This window comes from Etheostoma cragini, chromosome 22 (assembly GCF_013103735.1).
Source record: "Etheostoma cragini isolate CJK2018 chromosome 22, CSU_Ecrag_1.0, whole genome shotgun sequence".
Classification (NCBI taxonomy): domain Eukaryota; kingdom Metazoa; phylum Chordata; class Actinopteri; order Perciformes; family Percidae; genus Etheostoma; species Etheostoma cragini.
The window spans coordinates 13,503,257-13,531,237 of record NC_048428.1 but is presented as its reverse complement, the minus strand read 5'-3'; the positions used below and the strand labels follow the sequence as shown (position 1 = coordinate 13,531,237).

Genomic DNA, 27,981 nt, shown 5'->3' with positions numbered 1-27,981 from the left:
GGTGTAGTCATGGATGTATTAGTCCGATTTTTCTTAAACTCTAGCTCTGCTGCAGGGCTGTCTTCACGACGTTTTGCGACAGTGCCATGCCCGAATACGGCGTCGTTACCGAGTGAAGTGAGTCTGTTTAGAGCAAATACCGGCTGAGAGAAACGCAGCAACAAGAGAAAGGAATATATTTCGGGCTCGTTTTTCATCGGGATTATCAACGGGCACTGCACATCCCACCTGGTGTAAACAATCCAACCCGAAAACTCGATGTGGAAGCTGGGCTGAAAGAAGAAAGGGCCACGCTGGGGACGGCAACTAGCCGAATTACTAAATCGAGCTCGTTGAAGTAGCCTAGTTGCCTCCCAAGCGACGCTTTAAAAAAGCAAGGAGCGGATATATTGAGCCCAAACATTGGTGAAAATGGACTATGATTTTAAAGTGAAGCTGACCGGCGAAAGAGAGCGTGTCGAGGACCTGTTTGAGTACGAAGGATGCAAAGTGGGACGAGGCACCTACGGTCATGTATACAAGGCGAAGAGAAAAGATGGGTGAGTTGGTGACCAGCAAGGCCTCGAACCAGTGAACCCTTTGCCCTCCTCCTCCTCTCTCACATACATTTTAACAACTTCTCTCATTTGTTTTCTCTTCAAAGCTGGTGTGCCACTGGTAGGCTTATTTAAGACACGTAGGTAGATATACACGTATTTGGAGTAATATTTCGTGCAATTACCTTTCCTCTCAGGATGTTGACTGCACTTTTTGTTCGTGTATATCACTAACAGGTTTACCATTGTGAATGTGGTGATGTTTTGTTAAACATTTCTGAAGCAAATATTTATGTCATTTGTTGTTGCTCAACATAAGGCATTTTTTTTATTTTGTAAAATTAAGAGCCATAGCAGGTGCATGTGCGGTCATTTTAGGAAGGTGTCAGTGGTCTTTTTTTTTTTTTTTTTTATATAAAGGGAGGGGTTTGACTTTATAATGCCAAGGAAAACATCTCTACGCCAACCTATGCGTTTTGCAATCTCCCGGAAGGCTTTGTGAGAATGATTAAAAATCATTAATTTGTAGAGGAATCGAACATGTCTTTTGTCAACTAAAGCAGTGTTTACTAGTCGTGTATATGATAAAACATGTTCACTAACATGCCTCCATTTTTGTCCATGTGTATAATATGCTTTTTTGTCCTTATCACTCTTAATATCAGCCCACCTTCATTCCATTATGTTGTGCATTTTGTGGCTTTTGCCTTTTAGTCAACAGTGGAGAGATGTCATGAAATAGTGGGAGAGGAAGATGGGGAATGACATGCAAGTAAGGTACCTGGCTGGATACAAACTTTGTATACTCTGTGGTTTTGTGGTCAGCACCTAAACCCTAAGAACACACCTTCATTTCTAAACCTTGTACATGTTTACCTTCTCCCAACTGTTTCTAATATAATCCGTGAAACCGTTACACGTGTGTGGACCAGAGCTGGGGAGAACCTAAGGCAGCTTGAGCCACAAGGCCCGTACTAGGCCCATTATCGTACCCTGGACATACTGGCAACCAGAACCATACAAAATATCCCTAAAGTGTTTTAAAGAGGTAGCTGTTTATTAGACTATGTGAGATAGTTTGTGCTGCAGCAATTGAAAGAGGCATGAGGAAACACAAAGCATGGGTTTATGAGATGATTCAGGCCAGGGGGACGGAGGGGTTATGACCAATTTATTCAAGTGAAAGCCAGTCCTAGTGCTCTGTTTGTCCTTAGCCAGCTGCCAGACAGGACCTGTTTCCTCTCCCCCCGTATTGTTTTGAGCCTCAGAGGTAAGCTTGATTACACAAATCTGGGGGTAATGCAACTCGGCCTCTTCTCAGAGTCCCTGTGCCAGCTGCCAAGTGCCCCCCTTTTATGTTTCTGTGCAGACAGCTCTCAGGGGGCCTGCAGTCTGGTCTGGTGTTGATGTTGTTCCTCTCTGTTTGTAGGAAGGATGATAAGGACTACGCCCTCAAGCAGATTGAAGGCACTGGCATCTCCATGTCAGCCTGCAGAGAGATTGCAGTAAGAACTGCCTGGCTTACTCTGCCCCTTGTTTGGTCTCTGTTCAACACCCTCATGCCATTCCGAGGTGGCTTATGTAATAACCAAAATCAACTTCACAAAATAGCTTTTGTAAAGTAACAACAGACCTAAAACAAAAGAGCCAGAAGGAATTGCAGAACAATAAAATAGACATTATTGTAAGGCAAACAAAGGCTAGACAGTATCGTTAATATCAACTATGTCCTCAGTACCTTAAACATATGCTTCAAAAAAAGTTATTTTTATTGTACATTCAGTTGTGCAGGCGATATTGTGTTGGTCCTTGTTGATATTATTTATTGAAACCAGTAAAGTAATTTCCCCACTTTTAGCCGTTAATAGCAGCATTAACTAGAACAAAATGGCTATCTGTCATTCTTGATTTGTGCCGGTCGGACCTCTGAGTGGGTTTGTATATTGCAGCTGCTGCGGGAGCTGAAGCACCCCAACGTCATCTCACTGCAGAAAGTGTTCCTGTCACATGCAGACCGTAAAGTATGGCTGCTGTTTGACTACGCCGAACATGATCTCTGGGTAAAATACACGCATACACAACACACACTGGAGCTGCATGGCATGACTTATCAAACATACTGCAACATTGTCCACTGAATATGCCAATATGGTTGGGAATGCGTGTAGACTGTTTCTGTATCATACATTTATAATAATTTCATTAATAGTAGACCAACACACAATCACCTACTGCAGATTCTCACCCATTTGTGTGAGTTTATGTGGGTTATATGTATTTTAGCAACACGACCGTCGACATTCACCTTAAAGAAAAGAACTCAAAATTGTGCATTGCTAAGTCTCATTAAACACGCATACACCAAGAAGTCTTAAACATTTGGTAGTCAAACCTCTACTGCATTACACTTGGCAGGGTATCAAAACTGAGTTAAAATGCCATTTTCTGCTACAAAGCCTCACACTCACATTCCCCTACCAAGGAAGTGGAAACACATGCCACAAACACAAGCCTTACTCATCTTCCCTGTAGCATAAACTTAGCAGTTTGGACCATACAAATGTGGAAAAGCACACAAAAATGATGGACTTTAGTCCGCACATTCGCTTGCACACCACAATTACTGTTATTTTGTCTTTCTGTAGCACATTATTAAATTCCACAGAGCATCCAAGGCCAACAAGAAGCCACTTCAGCTGCCCAGAGGAATGGTCAAGTCTCTGCTCTACCAGATCCTGGATGGCATCCATTACCTCCACGCCAACTGGGTCCTCCACAGAGACCTTGTAAGAGGATTGAGGAGGGCAGAGAGGGAAAGGGGAGGAGAGGAGGGGGAGAGAGAAAATATTTTGGTAGAAGGGAAAACAAGTCAGCAGTTGATGAGAGAGAAGAAGAATGTTAATGGGCAGAGAATCAGTATGAGGCATTTGAAGCATGTTTTGAGTTATGGCTCTACCTTTTTTTTTACATTTTGAATGTTTTTTAGATTAATGATTTAACAGGTTTAAAGGTGCTCTAAGCGATCTCGCACGTTTTTTAGGCTACAACATTTGTTGTCACATACAGCAAACATATCCTCACTATCCGGGAGCGGCCTGTCCCCTGAACAAACTGTTAAAAAACTGCGGCCTCTGTAGAGAGCCCAGGCTCCACAAAACAAAAGCAAACTGTGGCATCATGCACCAAAAAACATAACTGTTTTCTGGACAATAACTGACTATAAGGATTTGGGGGTGTGGGTTGTGCACATGCACATGAAGGGTGGTGTGGGGAGGGGAGGAGAGAGAAGCGTGAGGAGGGTAGTTAGCTGGAGGAGAGCTGTCCTAGACAACGACTAACGGGATGAGGAAGAGGGACGGGCGAGGGAACAATAAATAACGTCACCCAACATCGCTTAGAGAACCTTTAAGTCAACCAAGATTAGCATGCATTTGTCATATCCAAATTTCCTACATTATTCTATGTTATAGTTGTTTGGGTGAAAGTTTATTACATAAAAACGTTCAAAGACTAGCAATAGTGTGTGTTCTGAAGGTTTCTAGTGTTGCATTTTGTTCTGTAATTAAGAATTTAAAAATATTCGTCTCTGGTTTTTAACTAGTTTTACTTGTGTGATTGGAAAACCACATCATATGCCGTTTACATCCAAAGTGAGATGGAAGTGGTAGCCCTCCACTCTTGTGGGATGAAATGTGTACATCATGTCCACTAGAGGGCAGTATAAATAGTTTTTATCACACCACATTCTTGAAAAGTCTGAAAAAGCTTTGAATTCTGTTACCTCAACATTAAGTAAAAATTGCAATGATTAAAAAAGCCTTAATTTAAATGTTAAAAAAGCATATTAATGTTAACTGTAACATATTTCTGTATATGATTGGTGTTATTAAATTACACTTATAAACTAAAAGAGGTATTGGAAGGACAATGGATTTTGGGCACAGGAGGCTCAGTCAGCGCTATCAGACCTGAAGCAAGTATTGTCACTAATGCTTACTACAGTAGTTAGGAAGCTTATTGTCTCATTATAACAAATGTTGATTTTAGTAAAAACTTAAATTGTTCAATCCGTCCGCGAATTTAATGTCCCTTATCCTGGTTGCATTAATTTGATTAATTAATTAAAAAATAAATAATATATTGTTAGGGATTATTATTATATACTGCTGGAAAGTACGGAAAATGTGATGTAATTATAATTTATTTGAAGCCTGATTGTCTATTGTTGTTTTCCATCATACTTAGTATTGTGAAACAGGCATGAAATTGAATTCTATGTGGTCTTAAAAGATTTTTGTATGAAGTGGTGAACACTGCATATGTCATGAGCTCAGAAACTGTGCCAGACAGAGCTGATTTAATCTCACTGATTTTACTCTAAGCGTTTGGATTGTTGAAGCATGTTAAAAAAATTGTGTATCCATCTTTTTTTCCACAGAAACCAGCTAACATTTTAGTGATGGGGGAAGGGCCAGAGAGGGGTAGAGTAAAGATTGGTATGTATAATATCTCCTTTTTGAATGTTTAAAGTTCTCTTTTTGTTTAAGTTTGCTACTACTTTACTTTACTTAACGTAATGTTTATTCTGCAGCGGACATGGGGTTTGCCCGTCTCTTCAATTCACCGCTGAAGCCTTTAGCCGATCTCGACCCTGTCGTGGTCACCTTCTGGTACAGAGCACCTGAACTATTGCTGGGAGCTCGGCACTACACCAAAGCCATTGGTGAGCATATTGCAACCCCATCTGTCTGTGCTACTTCCCACATGTGAACATGTGCAACCAGTTCCACTGACTTTAGTGACAGCGGAAGTTAGTGTGTGCTCTGCTTTTCTCTCAGACATCTGGGCGATTGGCTGCATCTTCGCAGAGCTGCTGACATCTGAGCCCATATTCCACTGTCGCCAAGAGGACATCAAGACCAGTAACCCTTACCACCACGACCAACTGGACCGCATCTTTAACGTCATGGGCTTCCCTGCTGGTGAGAGTCTAGTGCTGCCAGACTTTGGGCAGGAAATACTGGAAATAGCTTCAAAACGGGATGTATTGCTTGTGACATTAAGTGAAATAAGTACTTCTGATTTAAAAACAATGTACACATATAAAATGTCCTTCAGCGAGTATTACACCAAAGTGACAGAGCTGCTGTCTTGCCTTTTTATAATGGAAAAATGCGGTGGAATGATGAGCAACTTTCGTTCCTAGGAGAGGCAGAAACAAATACTTGGTCTGTTTTCAAGCTTCCTTTATTCTTTAGGCTGTACTGGGGTCTGTTGGCTCTGAACACCAATTCACTGACACGATAGATGAAGCCCATTTACAAACACAAACTTTTACTTGCAGGGCTACATTTGGGCCTATTTTTTCCAGTTCACTTAAGATGCTTCTGATGCCTTTTTTCTTCCTTCTACCATCTCTGCTGCTCTAGTACTGTAATTCACTAGTCTGTCAGATGGATTTTGTTTTGATTCTGCAGGACAATCAAGCTGAACAAATTGTGCTTCGGGGGAAATTTAACGTCATTTTCTGTTTTTTTATATATATAAATAAATAAATAAATAAACAGATCTTAACCTGTAATTCACAACCAAAGCTCAATGTGCTCTTGATGTAACATGCAGCTGTTGTAAGGAAATCATGAACATTTGCACTGAAAACAATTATAATCCAGACTATTCAATTTAAATAATCTGTTCTTCAAGGGAGGGAGGATGTGACATGATATAATGCCGTTTCCCTCATCTGACAGATAAAGACTGGGAGGACATCAAAAAGATGCCCGAACACTCCACGCTGATGAAAGACTTTAGAAGGAACACGTGAGTCTGCAGAGTACCACTGTCCTAGTTTTCTAAAAGATCAGAAACAAAGTTAGAGCAAAGCAGAGTGCTATGTCTGCTGGCAAAAAGACATTTTTGATCATTGTACACAATTCTTACTTAACCATGTAATTCGCTCCTTCTCTATCACAGATACACAAACTGCAGCCTTATAAAGTACATGGAAAAACATAAAGTCAAGCCAGACAGCAAAGCATTTCACTTGGTGAGTCAAAATGCCTCGGTAATAAGGTAATTGCATGGAATTTCAATAACTTATAGACATTATGATACAATTATAATAGAGGCTTCAGTTTGGATTTCCATGACAAATGAAGCATGCTTTGTCATTATGCCACGTCTATTACTGGATTCGTGTTTGAGGCTGACATTGTGTGCAATTCATTAAAGCTGCAGAAGCTGTTGACCATGGACCCCATCCGTAGAATCACGTCTGAACAGGCCATGCAGGACCCCTACTTTTTGGAGGAGCCCCTGCCCACCTCTGAGTGAGTCACAGCACACATACATACACACACACACACCCATACTCAAAGTCTGTATCCAGTTTATTGATCTTGTGCTAGCCCTTGGTTTGAGTCACATGATCCTCGGGTTGCTACCATGTTGAACAGGTCCCCTAGCTAATTAACTTTGAGTCATGGGAATAAATCTTTGAAGTTGACAAGCCTGTTTGCATTTTTTTTCTCCAGTGTGTTTGCAGGCTGCCAGATTCCCTACCCCAAGAGGGAGTTCCTGACAGAGGAAGAGCCAGAGGACAAGGCGGACAAAGTAAGAAATGTGCGACATACTATCTCACTACAGACGTACAGCATGCCTATTTTAAGAAAAAAAAAAATATATATATATATATATATATATATATATATTGAAAAGAGGTAGTAAACAATACAAAGTACACGTCTGCTTTCTTATTTTTTTTACTATTAGAAAAACCAGCAGCAGCAACAGGGAAACAACCACACGAATGGGGCGGGGCACACTGGCAACCCTGACAACAGCCATGCCCAGGGCCCGCCTCTGAAGAAAGTGCGGGTTGCCCCCCCCACCACTACCTCAGGTGGCCTCATCATGACCTCAGACTACCAGGTAAGTCTCTCCTCCCTCTGTTTTTGAGAAAAAATATAGCTCTCTCATGTAAACTTGGCATATTTGCCTAATAAACTTGGAAACCAAGAAGGCACTAAAGTTTGGATGCTGAAACAAAGATTGTAGTTGAAAGGATTTAATGAATATCTTCTTATTTTCTTTCTTCCCTGCAGCGCTCCAATCCACATGCTGCCTATCAGAACCCTGGACCAAGCACATCACTGCCCCAAAGCAGCATGGGATACTCCTCTACCTCCCAACAGCCGCCCCAGTACTCCCACCAGACCCACCGCTACTGAGACCCCCCCTTTTCCACACACACACACACACACACACACACGTACATACACTTATACACACATATATAAATGCATACACAGCCCGCACCATGCCCACCTGAACCAATGTACTGAGGGATGTGGGATGTCCAAGGCAACACAACAACCCCGCTCCACCCCACAGAGGGCACTTTCTCTGCAGCAGTCTGTTAGGTCAGAATTACAGCAATCTACCCTTCTTCAAGGTGAAACACCCAAAACCCCAGTATTAAAAACACCGCTGGAGAGCAAAACCTGATGGATGAAACACAAGGCGGGAGAATGAGAAGAATGGATATTATGGTGAAATCCAACCTTGTTCTGATACTGAGACATAATGAAACCAGCCGTGAGAAGATGGCTTGGTTTGGAGGGTGACACGTGTTAATCTGCTGTGTCATCTCCTGCCCTTTTCTTCTCCACCTGTCTCCGGACCCTCATCTACACCCTACCCCAGCCAGTTACCCTCTTCTTGTTGAAGCTTGGATGAGACTGAAAGCTATGTGACTGCCAGCAGTGACAGATATCCCCTGTCCAACTGTCCTCTTGTCTCTCTGTCTGTTTATTTTGTGTGTGTGCCCCTGTGATGCCTCAACTGAGGACTAAACTGAGCTGCTGTGAAGCATGCTGGGAGGATGTGGAGCCCCCACTGCTGTGGTGATGAGGATTTTTGTTCAGAAAGGACAAAAAAAAAAAAAAAGTTTATAATTTAATCAGTTTTCATGGTTTTGTTTTCATGGCAAGTGTGGGGAAGCAGCTGCTGTATGCTTTGGGCAAGCCTTAGAACATGATGACAAACCAACCAATCGCATGGAGGATGGCAGATGGAACATGCATTGTACTGTATTGAAAAATTTTACATATGAAGCAACTATCCTGACAATAAAAGTAAAAACGTTGCTATTGTTAATTGTGGGTATGTGCAAGCAGCTGACGAGTGATGCAAACGAATGCAAGTGTTTCCCGTTTGCACCTCTTTCGCCATCAATCTTTGCACGTTAACACTCAGTGTCACAGAAAGCTGAATACATTTCCCCAAATGTTTAGACACCTTGTTGTCCTTTACTTATAGTGCCCTGTAGATATTTTTTTTATTTTCATTGATTGATCTAACAATTGATTGTCAGTTTGTCTTTAGTACATAAGAAACAACAAAAAAGTGGTTAAAGGCCTATACACTTTGATTTCTAAACAACAGTCCCAAATCTACAAATATTGAAATAAAAGTAATATAAAAGGAGCAAAACAGAGAATCTGAAAGAGATAATCAAATAATTTATTATCAGAATAACTAATTGTTTCCGCATGTTTATGAAATCTACAATACTTTTATTGAATGCATACTTGTAAAGTCCAAGTATGCCATGATAGTTGTTTCTGTCCAAACTGCCCCTTCTTATTACATAGTCACATACTGTACATGTGTGCTTTGGTATTCATGGATGAATCAATTATACATGTTAAACTGACAGCTGTAAAACAAATGCAGGCTGTGGCTTTCCCCCTTGTCCAGGAATAGAAGTACATTTTTAATAATGAAACTCCCTTTTCACTTTCTAATGGACCCAGTCTACAGACTAAATACTATTCTCTTCTCCCATCCCATGCTTTGATGACTGTCATCTCCCTCAGACTGTTTTTGTCTTCAATCAAACCTCTGAGAGTAAAGAACAGATCTAAGTATAGCAGGTCCTCTTATTGAACCACTTCCTGCAGGATGCTGGCCCAGCTATTTTAGTCTGTTATACAATACTATCCCGGCTCATTCTCAGCATCATTGCCTGAAGCATGTTTCTAACCCCTTAAAACCTTTATAGCTTACAATTACTCAAATAGGTCTTCATCATATATACAAAATCCCCACAGGCCCCAAGATGAGTTGAAAGCCTTAATCATTTTGACAGGGAATGGGACCCAATTGCCAAAAAAAAATACCGTCATAAGCTCTTTAGCAACGCCCAACCGTAGCCCCGCCTCCCTCATTGACTATACTGCTTTCGAGCTGGGGAGTAACCCTGTCACTCATTCCGTTTAAAAGATACCATTGTTTGAGTGCAACGCCCATCACGAGTTAAATCCCCTGCTTGGCCATTTGATTGGCCGATGGGCGTGTCCCCGTCCTCGAAGGCTGGTTCCCCGGAGTGACCAGACGGGCTGGGGGACACAGGATGGAAGAGCTAATAGGAGTATCTAACGGGACATGCGGACGGGCTGATTTCTTCTAATATTACAAGTGCTGGTGAGGGTCTCATGGTACTTTTTTACAACAACTAATGACTGCTTTTATCTAAATGGTGAAACGTGGCTAATTCTGTTGACTGTAGTCTCATTTGTCCAAACTAAGAACTCGAGCACTGGACATAAGCTAGCTAACCAAAGTGGTCAGTTGTTGCGGACCCCCAGCTAAGGATAATAGGCGGACTCTCCGTTGACGAAACCTGCCTTAAACATTCAATGTTGTCCTGTATCTGGGTAACTTTAAAGCTTTTTTTGACCAGATAATTGATATTGGTTTTAATCCGGCGTGCTGATTAATTTGTTAAGCACCTAACGTTACACAGAAAAACGGCTGGTTGAATTTAAGATTAAAACAGGCATACATTTACGGGAACCGAGGGGCATGAACAGATGTGGGTCAGTCCATCAGTAGCCTAACGGGAAGCGACGGTAGCGAACAGCGATTGATTGCGGTTGCCATTAGTTAGTTTGTGTGTGTGTGTGTGTGTGTGTGTGTGTGTGTGTGTGTGTGTGTGTGTGTGTGTGAGTGTGTGTGTGTGAGTGAGTGTGTGCTTGCGTGCGTGCGTCTATCAGCCTGTGGGGAGGAGAGAAACTGAGTGTGTGCGTGAATGAACTGGGAATTTTAAGGCATGAAAAATCCAAATAGTACATGGTTATAACTTGAGCGTGACATTCGTGTGATAACATATCTGACCTGACCTGAAATCCAAATGAAGTGTTGATTAATGAAATATAAATTATGGTAATTTGAAATGATTATAATGACAGCTTACTTTATATTCATAGCAATTATAATATCACCAATATCTAACTGCTGCAACAATTCATTATCAATCAACAAATCGACCACATTGTAGATCTAAAATAGCATATAGAATGCTAAATACTCCTACTTAGTATTGCTTATTTAATCAGGGATTAATAGTAATTTTTATATCAGTGAATTAATTGAACTGCAAAATTAGTCAGCTGTTTAGCCCATTGTATTACCATAGGATTAGACAATTTGGGGTAATTTTTGCAATTAACAAATCGGGTATTTTAGTAAGCTTAATTCTGCAGATTTACTTGACTGATATTATGATTGGGTAATATTTATATATATCACAATATGGCAAAATCACTTTGAAAATGTAAATGTAAACTTTAAAACAATGAATCACGGCGCTAGTTTTTCATTACAATTTGCTTTGAATCATTAATGATGACATACTGTACATTTGTATAACAATATGATGATAAGATTATATCATCAGTTGACTGTTTTGCTAAAAGTCAATAAAATATATATAATTATCAGCCCTTTTTGTCTTTTTGGCTGCAAAGCAGAAGGTTAAAGTTATGGCCACGCTCCCTGGCCTACTCTGGACACACTGAGGATTCACTATTCAGATACTTTAGCATTATTGGGATAAGGAGAAGTTCCAGGACAGGCGCACAGAGACACAGCAGAATTGTTTTACGTCATATTCAGGGCAGTGTGACTTGACGTAATCCAGGCTGCATTATTCAAAGCATCAGAGCAAGAAAAAAAACTTGCAACACAAGAAGCTGTACTCAGCTCATACATTGGTAATGATCTCCCTTTCAGATCTTGATTGAGTTTCTCACATCTGTAATAAATGCCTCTTCTTTCTCTGTGTGTTGGTGTGGAGATGTGGGCATCTTGCACGAATCCCAGGGGAAGTGGGTTTTACCCTGAACGCAGCCTGAATGTCTCCCCTCTTAGGATCAAAGACATTTTTGCAGCGGATGCTACTGTTAACATACTGCTAATGGGACATTTTAAGGGCTACCTGGTGTTTTTTAGTGTGTGTGTACATGTTTGTATGCCTGAATGCCTAAGTGCATGTGTGCATGTTGCGTTGTTATAAATTACAGCTCCCAAAACATGACAAAAAGAAAGAGTGAGAAACACTAAGCATGAGAGTGAGAATCTGTGTGTCCCTGGCGTATGTTCCGGCTTTACTCTCCCTTTCTGGTTTCTGTCTTGCTCCCTGAGTGAGTTGAGGAGCGCTCGCTTGCTACGCTTTCATTGTAAGAGTACTGGGGGGGCCTTAAAGAAGGTCGAAGAGGAGGAGAAGGGGGAGGATGCATGGGAGAGCTAGCGCTGTTGCCGTGTGAACGGAGCTCTATTGTCCTGGGAACCTTTCAGTGGCTTCCCCGAGGTCCCTGTTCCTACCCCTCCCCCAACCAATACATCCTTTTTCCCTCACACACGCACGCAAACACACACACGCGCACACACGCACACATACTTTGCCCACCTCTTAGTGTTACACATAGACTTTTCTTTCTATCTCACACACTGTCTCACACACTGTTTCACTCCCTGTTTATTTCATGTCACACACTCTTATCCCACTTGATGTCTCTCACGTGCACCCTTCTTTGCCTCTACTTTCTCCTCATTTGCCTCTGCTTTCTCCTCAAGCAGACAAGCCCCGTCCCTACTCCCTCCTCCTGCTCGCCCCCAGTCGCTCATTATTTCGCCTCATTGATGTGATTGTCCTGCCAGCCAGACAGTAAGAGAAAAAACACACAATCTTCTCATTTGCATCACTTCCCTCCCATCCCATGCTCGAAGAAGAACACTCAGTTCATGCAGACTACTAAATCCAAAGAGCTTTTGCTTCAAACCAGACCCTATAAACTGTATTTAGTGTGCTTTGTGGCAGCACATGATGGTGTAATTTAACCCTTTGTTTTTCTTTATTGACGTGAGGCTGTTGGGGTTTGCAGGGGGTCGATAGCTGAGAAAACAGGGCCAGAGGAGGACTCTGTTGGTGGGAACTGGCCTCAGTGAACAGAAGTGTCTTTTTTTTCGGTCCTGGACAGCTGAAATGACACGATCTGTAATAACAGTAGTTTCCTGCTGAGACACTGATAGCACAGCACTGCTTCGTGCTATGATAGAAAGTTATTGTATTGATGATGTGAGCTCACCTTTGTATTTGGTCTCTTGTGAGACAAGGATTCATAAAGAATACAAGATTAACTTTTTAAGCCACTAGTAATCATAAATGAATATCTTACAGTAGAGGTCCAGCTAACATGAGTTGTATTTCTTGTACATGTCTGCTATTATTATCCTTCTGTCACTGCCAGAGCTCCTGTGTCTTTCCAACCTGCTCTTCACTGAAGTAGATTTTCTTTTGGCGTAGCTACACAGGAAAAAGTCTGGAACTGTAATTAGGAGTGAATCATTTGATCAGTGAATCTAAAAATGGTGGGAGCATGTTTCCATCTGCCTCCCTGTCCGTCCTCTCGGTTGCTTATAGAGCCAGAGCTGTATTGTTCTGGCCGAGTGTTTGGACAGGAACTAGAGATGGGACACAGGGAGGACCAGGAAACAGGAGGCAGGCTGAGACCGCAAAAACAGGAAGCAGGAAGAAACTCTGACAAGATGGCTGTACTGATGCACCCTGGGATCTCTTCTGCTTTGAGTAATTGTTTGTAGTCCTTTGTAGTCCCCTTCAGTTTAGATTGTCTTGCCAAAGAGTCAACACAGGTTTATTTAGACAGTCAAGTTCAGAGTTGCTATGGGGAGCGAATGTGTAAGTTTACACGGAGAATGTGGGGAGCTTTGGAGTGCTCTATTGCGTTTCTGCCTTTTTTAATTGTCAGACCATATCCATGAATCTCTGTTTGTGTCAGAATTCCAGCTGGGCCACTGACAAGCCGGCCTGGGATTAGCTGGCATGCTGTGTCTTCCTTTCCCTAATGCTTTAATCTCTTGGCTGGTCGCCACAAGTCTTCTTGCTTTGGGACACTATTGGTCACCACAGTTCTCTGGCCACCGGCTCACCCCATGTTTAATTTGTTTTTACATAAACATACTGTATAGAGGTTGGACAGAAACCTAGGAACACCTCACAATAAAATGTTCTCCCTTACTACAACAACAGCAGCAATGCAAACTACACCCATAAGAACGTAATTATGTTATAGCGATCGTAGTTAGATGTGACCTGAAATAATATATATTGCAATTGACTACATGGCTACTGTCATTTATTTCAGTGTGAACTAGAACTGGTTTAGCTTTTTTAAATGTGATTATTTGCTGTTTTAATAAGAAAAATTGAATATCTTTGAGTTTTGGTTAGAATAAAGAAGCAATTTGAATATATCAAATTAGAAATTGGGATTGGCATTTTTACAATTTTTAAATGTTTGCTATCTTTTATAAAACTACCTAATCTATTAATCGACAAAATCAATAAATTGATAATAAAAGAAATTAGTTGTAGCCTTAATTTACATTTACTACATCATTGCATTATGATGATGAAAATCACACAGACATCTAGCCATTTATCCCAACCGCTGTTACATCTGATATGTGTTTCTCCTAGCTCTGAGGCAGATACGTACAGTCGTGTGTGTCCACAGCAGGCCAGATGCAGGGGGCCAGCATCTGCATGCTACAGTTTTTTCATTCCTTCTCTCTAACCAGTGTACTTGTGTCTGAACAGTGTGTGCTTGTCGCCCGTGTCTTCCTGCAGTTTGTGACGGTGTGAGGCCTCGCCATGCCGCTGGTAAAGAGGAACATCGAGCCCCGTCACCTCTGCCGAGGGGAGCTCCCCCAGGGCATCGGCAGCGAGCTGGAGTGTGTGATGAACAACACGCTCTCTGCCATCATCCGTCAGCTCAGCAGCCTGAGTAAGACACACACACACGAGTACTGTAGCCTTTGCAAGACGAAAACAGCAGCTAAAAGCCTTAAATAGAAGTTTTTGTGTAACATTAAAAACATATTGAAACTACAGCATCCTTAGGCTGTGACACCCCTAACTTCAGTGTGATGACTGTTTACACTGTGTGTAGCCTCAGGTCTGGATCACCCATGGTTTCGTCAGTAATCCCGAAGCTCTGATTGATTTAGGCATTGTCATTGTAACAAGGCATGGGGGTCATTGGCTAGCAGCAGACTTACAGCGGCCTCGCACTGGAGCACAGAGGGTTGAAATGTAATCCTTTTAGATAGCTCTGCAAAAGTGAACTGTTATCTAGACAGCTGTGTGCATGTGTTCAGCCAGACTGTTGTTGTTGTATTTGAATGTGCTGGTTGGCTGTGTGTTAACTGTGTTTGTGTGCTAAACTATTTTACATTTTACATTATTATGCACACTGTATATGCCTTCACAGCAGCAGGTGCATCTGTCTCCCCATCCATCTTCCATTCCCATGTCCTCGTTTCATAACCTGTTAACAGTGTGTTATGTGTTGGCACTTGACAGTTATCCTTCATCCATTCATCCTCAGTTGCACCAATTTTCTCTCTCTTATACTAGCGTTGTTCATTTTAAACCTCAACAACATACATTTAAGCCAGTCTTTTTTGCTGTTGGCCCTCTTCATTCTGGCCCAGTCATCCATTCTCTGTCTGTGTCTTATTGTGTCAAGTTCCTGCATTGGGAGTGGGCGTTTAAACGGCAGCTGTGGGGTCTATATATAAATGCCCAGACAGGCCTGGAGGGGAATGTCTACAGACTACATACACTGTGCATGTCTGTGTGCACATGTATGTGTGTAAGTGGACCATAAGAATCCTCAGGAGAGGGTCAGAGTTGACGGGATTCAGCATGCCGGATCTGTCACTCTTCCTTCCTCTAAATGTTTTTCCTGCAGCCCATCCTGTCAGCAAGAGGGACAGAAATAGCCCTTGGCGTGTTTGCGTGTGTTTTCCATGCCACCTTTTTACGGTCCGTTTTTTTGTAATTAAACAATGTTATTAAACCACTCTGGCTGGGTTGTCACCTGTTCAGATTCTGGTGGGGCAATTGTTTTTGTCCCTGTCTTTCCATTTCTGCCCAGCTCAACAATCTATTGGTAAAAAGCCTTTTACACTCCTAAGACCCCCAGTGCCCAGAGTTTATTGTTCCCTTAAACTCTGGGCAAACCGTTGTTTCACACTTATAACTTTTAATTTGGTTTATTTACTAAACCCAGGGTCATCCTTCATTTTTAAGGTTGTTCCCTAAAAAAACGGGTTAAGAACATTGAACAGCACCCAGACTAGGACCAGCACTAACTTGTGACACATGTAAAGGAACTAGCCTGTGGCATGTCAGGTCTTTGAGTCTGTTTTGTGGATATCTGGTAGCCATGGGTTAATAGAAATGGATGTGGCTAAGCTACGAGTTTTCTTAGTATAAACAAGGGTTTAATAATTTATTATTAGACACTAAACACTAACAGAATAATGGGAGTATGAGACTTGCTTAATGGCACATCAGCATCAGCTATTGATGTAGAGGAGAGGTGGTTATTTTCATTCCTGCTTACATCTTTACAAATGGTTTAGGGCTTTGAACTGGCAACTCTGAGGTGATGAGTCTCTAGCAAGAACACGGCAGTGATGACTAACTTCAATAAACAAATGCCTTAGGATTTCTGTAGTCAGTGCAGATTTATTTATTAATGAGGAATGCTGCTATATAGAGCTGTATGAGATGCCATTTCCTGCACTGACACACAGACATTGTGTTACAGTACCATTGTATTGATTGCACTCCAGTCTCTGTGGGGATTCGCTTGGCTCCAGATAATGATTACAAGTCTCCTTCTTTCTCTCAAACTTCCCATCTTTCTGCTGTTCCTTTCCAGGTAAACATGCGGAGGATATATTTGGCGAACTGTTTAAGGAGGCCAACACCTTCTACGTGCGTGCCAACTCTCTCCAGGACCGCATCGACCGGCTGGCCGTCAAGGTCACGCAGTTGGACTCAACCGTAGAAGAAGGTGGGTCAGAGGTCTGAGAGGTGTAATTATGGATCCAACTGCAGTTTTAGGCAAGACCCGCCCTACGAAGCAGACCGATTGGTTGAGGTTAGCCATTGACCTCGAGTAGTTCAGGTTAGGATAGCTGATTGGTCACAGGATAGGACCTGAACCAATCGCTTTGCGTTAGCTCACGCGACCTCATGGTTGTCACCCTCATGTTTCCTGACTTTTCTACCTACTTATTTGGCCTCTTCATTATGTTCTCAGTTTCACTGCAAGACATCAACATGAGGAAAGCCTTCAAGAGCTCCACCACTCAGGACCAGCAGGTGGTGTCCCAGAGCAGTGTGCCCATTCCTGTCAAAGATATCTACAATCTGAGTGACAAGCCTCCGCCGCTCAACATCCTCTCATCTTACAGGTTGGCCGTAATGTTGATGCATGCACACTCAACAAACACTCTCTCTTATGCTCTCGCAGCATACTCACAGCCATATTTTCACATTGTCTGTTCTGTAGAATGTTTTAACTGGATTCAATCGAGCACTTCTTTTGCTTTCCTAACACTTAAAGCGCAAAACATGGACACAATGCTAAAATGATGACTGCAGTCACGATACTAACATTTCTTGACTATTTTAATAATTTTGGGTTATAGTATTCCCACTAACATTTGAAACATTTTTTCTCTTAATTTTAACAGTATGAAATAAACAAGGCTGTTTGTGTTTGTACACAATGCAGTTTTATGATGAGACTAAACAAACAGGTCTGTTAAATAGCTTAAATTTCCAGTTCAAACCAACCGTGTGTTCTACTTTATAACTTTGACAGTAATACTTAAAGTGATCCATGTTCTCGATTTGATTTCGGCTTCTTGTTTCTGACCTACATTCAGGGTGAAACAGCAGATTTGGTGCTATTTCCTACTGCTACTTGGTGGCTGCTTTTATCCAGTCTGCTTTCCAGTACTTTAGGTGCATTACATATTTAGCATGGCTGACTCCAGTGGGAATCCGACTCCTGACCCTGACCACATAGCACACTTTTCTCTCTCTTTCTCCAGTCTTTCTGTCTCTCTGCCTTTTCACTCCATCCTGCCTCATCCAGTTATGCTGGATCCCCACTGGTTCTCCCATCAGCCTTCTCCACTTTTGCAATATTCATAGCTTCACATGTTTTTTACCCACAGACCCAAATCTTGTCTGTCTTGTCATTCTGACTAAACAAAGCCAATATATTGATTCTACATCATACGTGTTTCTACACAAATACATTTGTGCACTTGTATAACCTTCTGTGTGTCTGTTTTTATAGGGACGACCACAAGGAAGCACTTAAGTTCTATACTGATCCCTCCTACTTCTTTGACCTGTGGAAGGAAAAAATGCTGCAGGACACAGAGGATAAGAGGAAAGAGAAGAGGAAGCAGAAGGTACTTACAGATCATGTTATGGTTTAATTCACCATTACAGTTTATACATATACACAGAATATGTAACTCCTTAGTGGAACTAATTATATTCTTGTCTATAGAAGATGACAAGATTCTAATTAGATGAGGAGGAAAGACCCCAAACAGCCCTTGAAGTTTCCATTAATAGTTTCATTTTAACAAAACCAAATAGCCTAACTGTTGTCCTTCTTTCACCTTTTAGGAGCAGAGGCGTTGCGTTGATGGAACGTTACAGAGGGAGGTGAAGAAGGTCCGGAAGGCTAGGAACCGTCGGCAGGAGTGGAACATGATGGCTCTTGATAAAGAGCTGAGGCCGGACCATCGACACACCATACACCGGGACAGAGGTGCTTCCTCTGAGGGCTCGATGTCACCAGAAAACAGGTGGGTCCCTTTGTTCTTTTACAAAGCATGTTATGTTCGCATATTCCAGCCTAGTAGAAAACTACATTTTAATTTGATTTTTTTCTCTTCCACCTTCCTGCTGTCTCTATCAGGGGTCACGGTCTTGATCAGCACCACTACCCCAACCTCATGAACCATGCTGGCCACGCCCACACCTACTCCGGCCCACCGCCAAGCGTCCTGGCTGCCCAGATGGCTGCAGGGCACGGCCCTCGTGGAGGGGGGGAACATGATATTAGAGGCAGGACCATGATGGCCTATCAGGGTGGGACACTCGGCCGTTCTCACCACCACCAAGCCCCGCTGCCTCCTCCACCCACTGAGGCTATGAACGGTGGCTCCATGTCTCTCCCACCAATGGACTACAGGTAGACATACAAGCCAGAGTCAATGGGACACACTTATGTAACAGGCCTTCAATGTTCATGCTTTTTTCACTGATATCTTATTCATATTTATATTTTATGTTTCTTTGTGACTGGTGTGAAGTTTCTTTTTTTATTTTTTTTTTATTTAACAATACATTTACACTATCAACCAGTTGGGGGGTCAGGGGAGGATGAACAATGTCCACTTTCCTTCTTCCTTAATCAAATGATACATTGTATATGTCCCTTTCTGCTGCTCTCGCTCACTGCAGATTTTATTGGTGTCTGTTTATGTGCCCACAATTTATTTTGTGTATGAACTTTGAGCTAATGCCGCCACCTAGTGGCTAAGTGTCCTTTTGCTTCCCTCTCAAACCCTGATGACTGTACGTGTGATAGCAAACCACCATAGAATTTCCAATAACTTTTATAATAATAATAATAATTGTTATTATTATTATAAATATAACCTTTATTTACAAAGCACCTTTCATACAGAGAGTGTAGCTCAAAATGCTTTACAGCAAAGGACAGAGACCATGAAACAAACAAAACCAGTTAATCAGTTAAAACAAGTGCATAATTTTGTGCGATATAATGATAGCCACTCTAATTCTCTTTCATTCTCTCTCTCTTGCAGTATGGATGGCTATGCCAACACCGGTCCTCCTCCTCCCCCTCCCGCCCCTCTCATCCCTTCTGCCCAAACAGCCTTTGCCTTACCTCCTGGAGGTCCAATGCCTTTTGGGCCAATGGCCGGCGCTGGTGGCTTCTCTCCGCCTCCACCACCTATATGTGGAGCCCAGGCAGCTCCACCTCCCCCTGGTCCTCCACCTCCTCCCCTATCAGCCGGTGCCTCCCACTCCACAACCCGCAAGATGTCCTCCGCTGCCCCTGCTGAGACATCAGCGGTCAATGATGCCCGCAGTGATCTGCTGGCTGCTATACGTATGGGTATGAGCTGTAGTGGGTGTATAAGTGCCCATAAAGATGAATGCATATGCGTATTTTCTTTAGAACATAATGCATTTGTGATAACTTTCAAGAGAAGAATTTATGATTTAATAAAGAAAATGATTCTACAATGAAGAAAATAACACTGAAATGAAGCAACTTTTAATCCTCCAATGATCTATACACTGTATTGTAAAAGCCACTGTGTCAGTTAACAACACGCCCCTTATTGTCCTGCAGGCATCCAGTTGAAGAAGGTCCAGGAGCAGCAGGAGCAGCAGGCTAAGAGGGAGCCAGTTGGGAACGACGTGGCCACCATTCTGTCGCGACGCATTGCTGTGGAGTACTCCGACTCTGAGGACGACTCCGAGTTGGAAGAGAACGATTGGTCGGATTAACATACAAACACAAAAAATTGGATAACCACTGAAGACACACACACACTCACACACACGTTAGAATGCCCACTTTACCACACTCACGGGTTGTCACACACTTTGTTGCTGAAAAACACGTACACACACCTACACACAATCCCATGCTGTAGTTTGATATAAGCTGAATGGTCCAAAACTGGAAATGTGGGGGTGTATTCAAGATGCATAAACACTGTAAAGACATATACTTACCACTCTCTGAAACATTAACATGTAGTTTGACAAATATATTTTAAAGCATTGTGAATACACCCCAGTGGATGTTTCTCTACCTGTTATAACACTATAGACACCCTGTGAAGGTGATTATGTCATGTATAGTTAAAGCTTGAGAGTGTTAGAAGAATTAGATACTTTCCTCTTGAGCTTACCAATGTACTTGTCTTTTTTAATGTTTTTACTAAAACACTCACATATGCTGTAGATCATGAGGCAAGTTTTTACTATGTCAATAACTGTAAGGGAAGATGTCATGGAGTCATTGATGATGGGTTCAGGACTTTTGAGAAGGGGAATGGGGAGAGCGTTTGAAATGCTGTGCTAAAGATGGATGAGAGAGTATGTAAAAAATAAGTCTTATTGATTATGATAATTGATTGAACCATCTGCAATCAATTACTGCTGTCTGGGGCGGGGGGGGGGGGGAGGCGGGGTCTGTATATGCTAGTATGAGCTCTGTAACATTTGACCCAGAGAAAAATAAAATGATGAATGAAGGATCATGGCTGGGATGCCTCGTCTGTGTTCCACAGTCGTCATAATGATGACACATACCTGGCTCTAAGACTTCAGTTTCCATGGTAACAGTACAGCTAAGAAGGGAGTTGTCAGGGTAACGGAAGACTGTGAAAAGGGGGGGCATGGAGCCAGCGGGAGGATGAACAAATTAGTCAAGGCAGGAGTTTAATGCACAGCACGTTTTGTTTTAATACAAAATTAACAAGATCTCTCAATTGAGTGAACTAATCAAAGCAATAAAAAGTACAACTTACACCTTGGAAAAATAGACACCACGTTCACACAAATGTTTTTACAATATCTCAGTTAAGTTAGTGCATGTCGATTATCGTGAATATGTTTCATTTTGCAGATAATTTGTTGTGCCATTGTCATCCAAAAAGTGCATTTCACATTGAAAACTAAGCACATGTCTACACAAGATGCTGTTACTGTGGCGCCTTCCCCTCTCCAACCCCAAAACACACACACACACACACACACACACACACACACAAAAGGCCCTTGAATGTTTTGATATTTAGCTCAAGATTAGTAACCATCAGACAGACACCTCCTCCCGCGGAACTACCAGCCCACGATCGGCTACACATTTATTCAAAAACTGTAGTTGCTTTGTACGCTTTGTACAGTGCTTTGTTTGTGTAACGTTTCAATAGATTAACAGGTGTGTGTATACAGAGAAGTATTACATCCAACATCACAGTCTTTTGCTATTCTTGGATACAAAGCCCTTGTTCACACCTGTTCATGAAAATCTCAACAATACTGTTGGCTGCACAAGAGAAAAACATGAACCAATCAGAGAAAGTTGTGTACCAATTTGTTTCTCAAACAATCCCATCTTTGTAGCATATCATTTATCCTTTAACTAGCCTTTACAAACTGGTGCATATTGAAGCGAGAAAAGTAGAACCTAACAGAAGAAATTCTACATTAAAAGCAGAGGTGGAGAAGTGTGACTCAAAAAATGGTGCAACCCAACTCATTCCATAGTTGGACTGGCTTTGGTAGCACCATGCATGGTGGTATAAAGTCCCTCCTCTTTAGCATGCTATATTTACAGAAACAAAATGAGTCAAGAGGAGGTGATATCACTTAAACATTTTGATTATTACTACATTCAGAAAAAGGCTTTACAGCGCCGTAGTACAACATCAGAATCTGAAAGAATTCAGGCCAGACTTAAGTGGGAAAAAAATAGAACTTTTCAATGATTATAACAAAATAGACTTTTCTCCAAAGGTAAAGGAATACAAGTTTGTAATGGTTTGTGACGTGTCAGCCTGACGTGTTGGTGCTCATCAAATAACAACAGGTTTCAGTCTGACACTCCACACAAGTTCACATTCCAATGATCAGAAATGCTACTCCTCTGCTTTCCTTACTCATCCCCCTTTTTGCACCAGATCTAAGGCCAGAAAGAAGAAGATTGGAACTGCTCAAATGCCTCCATCAGACTCTCTGAGAGGGGAGGCCGCAAGGAAGGAAAGAAATAGCAGTGTCTTTGTGTTTGGAAGTGACTTTTAGCTCATAGAATCATTCAGGTCACTTAGCGGACGCCTGCCTCGACCAGACTCGATTGATTTTAAAGTAGAATATTAGTAGTATATAGGAGAGAGAAAACACAGGGCAGGACTAGGACCCAGTTCATTCAGAGTCCTTTTCCCTTTGGCTTGAAGTGCTGGACCATCTACGTACTAGTCCTATCCCTCTTTAAAAAAGCTCTACAAACACAACGACGCCACCTCTCTCCAAATTGACAGGAAGATTGGCAGCATTATCCTCTAACATCAGGGGGGCAACAGGAAGTTACATTCCTCAGACCTGTTTTACCCCCTTACAAGGAGACAGATTATGGTCTACTTAGCTGCTGGACACACACACACACACACACACACACACACAGAGGTCATGCAACTTATGAACAAAAAACACAGTCCCATATCACACATGAGACACATGAGGTTACAATAATCAGTTCATCACAAAAGACCGAGGCAACAAAATAAAAAATGTCATCCTGATTTGACAAATAATCAAAGCCCAATTTTGAGTTGGAAGAAAAAAATCATTAGGCAGGAATGAGGCAATGGTGTCACCGTGATAAATGAGTTGTTTCATTTTGTCCACATTTTCCAGCCCAGGAGTGAATATCCTATTACCTATTTGAAAAGGTGTCGTGGAAGCATCACTTGTAGCTCACTGATGCTAGTCACTACAACACATCCCCCTAACCTGAGCGCCCATTAAGGTACTTCATGCAGCACGAAGAAGTCATGGTGCGTGGATGTTATTGCTGTCTGAGTATTGCTTCACATCTAAAAAAATAACTACCATTCATAGGCTAGTTATTGCTGACAAGATATGAAGGAATGAGGAATTAGAGAGCATGTTTGTCAGGTTTGCAAACTAATTTTGAGATAAAAAATAAACGAGAACTAACTCAGAGCAGCTAGTGGGTGTTGTGAGTTTGGGTTTTGGGCCGTAAAAAAATGATTAGGGCCATGATTACATCAGGGTATACATGTCACATGGCCTGTGACCTACCTGAACTCATGGGGAAAAGGGCATATGTTGCGTGCCAAATACACTGAGGTCCAGCATGGAGCCAAAAATATCAAATAAATGGAAATGCATTCAGATTTAACAGATTTTTACCAAAACAAATCCCTTGTATCATTTTGCTAGTTGGGCTTTTGTCTACAGGTTTGTAGTGATCTGATCATAGGCATGTCAATTTTACATTCTAATGTATTACTTGATGGATAATACATTTGATATTTGTTTTATTATGTAAAATAAATTCCTGATCCTTCAAATTATCGTTCAAATGTGTGGGCTTTTTCAATTAAAAATTATACAATAATCTCAAGACATTTAAAAAAAAAAACATTAATAATTTCCATTCAATAGGTGAAAAAGGGGCGATTTAAGGGGGTTACCTAATCCGATAGGTTTCTATTCGGTTTGGTCTCCTGTTAATGATAAGAAATGGAGGCGGGGTTACTGGTGGGGTCTCCTGGGACTTTATCTCGAGCCTCCCAGACGCGAGATGAACTAAAACCCATGTACGCACAATCAAGAGAGAAAAGAAGACTGGTATATCTGGAGAGGTGAGGAGAAGAATAAACGGCTTAATTTCTTTCTCGGGGTCTGTGGAGGACTCAGGGCGCGGATCAGAGAGCGCCGGGTCTATTTTTAGCTCTCCGCGGCTGCTTAGCTTTCCACGCACGTTCAGAGTGCAGCAGCAGAGCGCCGGGACGCTGCTTCAGCCGGGCTCTATGTTGAAATGCCTGCATATTCAGCCGCGGCCTCTCCTCTCTTCGCACACTGTTTAATCTGCCGTGCGCATTTACGCACGCGTGCAAACTACTAATCCCTCCCTATTTAAAGAAAAACAAACACGTGTCAACCAAAACTCACGTGCTGTTAACTATATGCACATACAGCTGCCGCCTGTAACATGTGATGCACTCAGCGCCTTTTGTAGATCAGAGGAAGGGCGTGGCGGGCAGGTTGAACGGGAGAGGGTGGGATGCTGCCCGCACTGTCTGCCTGGGAAAGACAGTGAGACACCTTGCCCTATAGTGAGTGTAACAAAAACATAAAACGTTATCCATCCAGGTGGGCAGAGGATAATAAACAAAACTGCCACTGCCAGTTACATCTCCAGCCTGAACTGAGGCCACAGGCCTCTGCCACTTCCCCGGCCTCCCTTGCTGCTGCTCTATTCTACACCAGACACATCCAGTAAGAAGCAAAGCTGATTTTGGGCGCCTCTGTCTTCCCACAATTGTCTGCTTGGTCAGACGTCACTAGGGCTCCGTGCCCGCTGGGCCACGCTGGCAGGCACACACCCGCAGCACACCAGCCACAGCGCCTTCTGTATCTCCTGGTTCCTGAAGGCGTAGATGACCGGGTTGATGACGGAGTTGTAGGTGGCAGGCACCAGCGTGGCGTAGGTGTAGAGTGGAGGGTAGGTGTAGTCAGCAATGAGAGAGTAGACAGTAAATGGCATCCAGCAGGCAGCAAAGGTACCCAGGATGATGGCCAGCGTAGACACGCCCTTCCGTGTTGTGACGTAGTGGGGTGAGGCAGCCAGGAAGTGGTGCTGGAGGGCGATCTGGTGAGCGTGGCGCATCACAATCTTGCAGATCTGAACGTAGAGTTGTAGCATGAGGCCGAAGAGCAGCAGGAACGAGACGGACAGCACGGCAATGTTGTTCTTTGTGAGTGGCCGCACCACGCTGCATGTAGCCTCCTCTGCCAGGCAGTTGACCCCTGTGACGGGCAGCAGGCCCAGGCACAGGGAGAGGCCCCAAAGCAGCACCAGCATGGTGTAGGTGAAGGCCGCTGTCCGCTCTGAGTTATAGGTGAGGGCATAGTACAGTGACAGGTAGCGGTCAATAGTGATGGCCAGAAGGCTGAAGACAGAGGCGGAGAAGGAGGCCACCACCAGGCCCACGGTCAGCAACTGGGCCGAGTCGGACTGAAGCAAATAGGCACAGGTGAAGTGCAGCACCAGGCCCAGGCCGGCCAGTAGGTCGGCCAGCGCCAGGCTGCCAATAAGCAGGAACATGGGAGCTCTGAGCGCCGGGTTCTGCCAGATCACCAGCACCACCAGGGCGTTCTCACAGGCTATCAGAGTCCCCGATGAGCACAGCACAATGTCCCAGGGGTTGACCAGCAGGGGCAGCTGGCTGGGCGGAAGGGAGTCCGGAGGAAACGTCCCCAAGCTGGTGCTGTTGTCCATCGGCCCTCCGCTGGCCCATGCTGTGGGGTCAGGGGTCAACCAGCTTGGGGTGACCGGCGGCTCTTCACTCATTGTGCCCCCTGTCTGAAATTGACACAAAAAACACACTGTTATGATATCCAAGTGTAATACAAAAGCAGGGACAAGCAGGACCATAACTTGTCTCTATTTGTTTCCTATTTTTAGTTTTACAATTCAAACACCAAAGACAGAAATAGTGGGGACGGTTTCCCTTCCTGCGCCCCACCCCAACTTTTTGCATTTGAACATTTTAGCCAGCACAGACAGTTAACAGGTCATACATTTTCCTCTGGGAATAAAACACGTTCAGGCTATTATAACAGAGGCCTCTAGGGTACACCTAGAGCTCTATGTAGCCTTTTATATATGTACAAGGGAAATGAAACAGGTTAATAGAAAAGCAAAGCGGGCTTTGCAGCCATTTTCAGGCCGCTTTTCCTAAGAGGTATAGATAAACTAGAACCGGTAATAATTCACGACGCTGTAAGGGACAATGTGCACCTTTCCATGAAAGAAGATACCGCGCCCGTCATAGAAATGAAGACTCTAACACCATAGGCTACATGCATCTCACACTGGTGGCAACATGGTGCTGCTTTACCCCCTTCTGCACCTTGCATCAGAGGAACACGGCGGCTACTCCAGGAAGATGCTAAAGGGAAAAAAACAGGCTTCATTTTTTCATGCATGTCAAGGATGCTCAATGCTCTCATTCCAACCCGACCTACCTGGACTCTGTATAGTGAGACTTTCCGTCTAGATGGAAGAACGACAGCCTTCTATTTCCATGTTATTGATAAGGATGGTGCAGCGCCGGCGGACAGAGACGCAGCCAGGGAACGGGGATGCTGGTCTTCTCTGCCTGAGAGCGGGGATGATGTGAGGAGAAAAAAAACGCGGGGAGCGGGTCTGCCGGAGCAGGGGCGGAAGAGAACGAGGTGTGTGTGTGTGTGTGTGTGTGTGTGTGTGTGGAGGGGAGGAGAGGATCGATGATAAAGGAGGAGTCCCAAATGGACCAGACCACCAGAGGCCGGTTTAACCCCGTTAAAGAGCTAAATGTCTGATCCGTTCTGTCTCAAGGACAAAGACAGAGGTGTGTGTGTGTGTGTGTGTGTGCGTGTGTGTGTGTTTGGGGGGGCGGACTTTTCACATGCCTAGTCGTTTATTGCAACAGTCCAACATGCCTTATTTCAACAGGCATGACTGTATGTTGCAACATTGATCCTTTTCCTAATAAAGCTTATTCCGGCCCATTTAAACAAACTGCATTAGCAAAAGACTTCCAACTGTTAGTTTTATTTATTTTATGTTGCCTGACTCGAGTTTCAGATATGAAGATGCTGGAAGGCACGGAGCCAGAGACTCGCTTTTCTTCTGGGACGCCCTGCTATTCTGGTCCTGTCTGTTCTATTAACAGCAACCTCCTTCTCTCCCTTCCTCCCTCTCCCCTATCCTCCATCTTCTCTACCTCTTCTCTCCATCCTTGCAGCACTGACTACGAGACACCTCTACTGATGAGGAACTGACGGGTGTCTGGTTGATGTGCGCAGTTAGCTGGCCAAGCATTATGTGCTATGTGCGTGGGCGGTTTTCCAAAGCACCTGGCTTTTGGATCTGAATGGATTAAAAATAGCTCCTGTTGAAGGTAACACCGCTAAGGGGCAATGTTGAGTCCCTATGAGTCATCAGTGCCTACCTGTGGGGCGCAAAAAAAGAGAGCATAGCACACCCTGTCGCAATCTTACTGGCTTTATTTCTTTTTCTTTAAAACAGAAAATGATCGCTTTATAACAGGCTTTTTTTCAAGCAAACCCTCACATTAAACTTGCCAACACCTACAAAACGGTATCAAAAGTGCACCATAGTGTTAATACATCTTAAGGTCTAACAATTTCCAATATTATCTTCTTGTAATATTTATACAAATACCAGTCTGTACACTGTAGAAATACACAACCCAGTGTGCCCTATAAAGGCGACACCCACCCCCCACCCATCCATGACAATGATCAAAAACATGATCCACTCCACAGTAAATCCCATTGCAGAATAACAGTGTATGTTGGTGTGTGTGTGTTTGTGTGTGTATGTTGGGG

At 43.1% G+C, this 27,981-nt stretch overlaps 3 protein-coding genes across 4 annotated transcripts; 2 read left to right on the top strand and 1 right to left on the bottom strand.

The window, feature by feature from the left end:
• The first annotated feature begins 54 nt into the window (after positions 1-54).
• On the top strand, positions 55-8,683 carry cdk8 (cyclin-dependent kinase 8). Of its 2 annotated transcripts, none has more exons than XM_034862325.1 (13): positions 55-539; positions 1,966-2,041; positions 2,486-2,596; positions 3,182-3,322; positions 4,975-5,032; positions 5,128-5,259; positions 5,375-5,518; positions 6,287-6,356; positions 6,510-6,582; positions 6,768-6,865; positions 7,070-7,157; positions 7,308-7,466; positions 7,640-8,683. In XM_034862325.1, exons 1-13 carry the CDS (start codon positions 412-414, stop codon positions 7,763-7,765), a joined length of 1,404 nt encoding a protein of 467 aa, XP_034718216.1. In that variant the 5' UTR covers positions 55-411; the 3' UTR covers positions 7,766-8,683. The 2 variants fall into 2 exon arrangements, with proteins under 2 accessions (XP_034718216.1, XP_034718217.1); XM_034862326.1 differs by having other exon boundaries at positions 57-539; positions 7,070-7,148.
• A 1,213-nt stretch (positions 8,684-9,896) lies between these two features.
• wasf3b (WASP family member 3b) lies at positions 9,897-20,817 on the top strand. Its single transcript, XM_034861610.1, has 9 exons — positions 9,897-10,022; positions 14,530-14,686; positions 16,634-16,768; positions 17,018-17,171; positions 18,068-18,185; positions 18,409-18,590; positions 18,704-18,979; positions 19,620-19,933; positions 20,174-20,817. Exons 2-9 carry the CDS (start codon positions 14,554-14,556, stop codon positions 20,329-20,331), a joined length of 1,470 nt encoding a protein of 489 aa, XP_034717501.1. The 5' UTR covers positions 9,897-10,022; positions 14,530-14,553; the 3' UTR covers positions 20,332-20,817.
• Positions 20,818-22,505: 1,688 nt separating this feature from the next.
• Positions 22,506-26,987, bottom strand: gpr12 (G protein-coupled receptor 12). The gene is made up of 2 exons (XM_034861611.1): positions 26,614-26,987; positions 22,506-25,948 (listed from the first exon to the last, which is right to left on the bottom strand). Exon 2 carries the CDS (start codon positions 25,934-25,936, stop codon positions 24,917-24,919), a length of 1,020 nt encoding a protein of 339 aa, XP_034717502.1. The 5' UTR covers positions 25,937-25,948; positions 26,614-26,987; the 3' UTR covers positions 22,506-24,916.
• Positions 26,988-27,981: the final 994 nt, after the last annotated feature.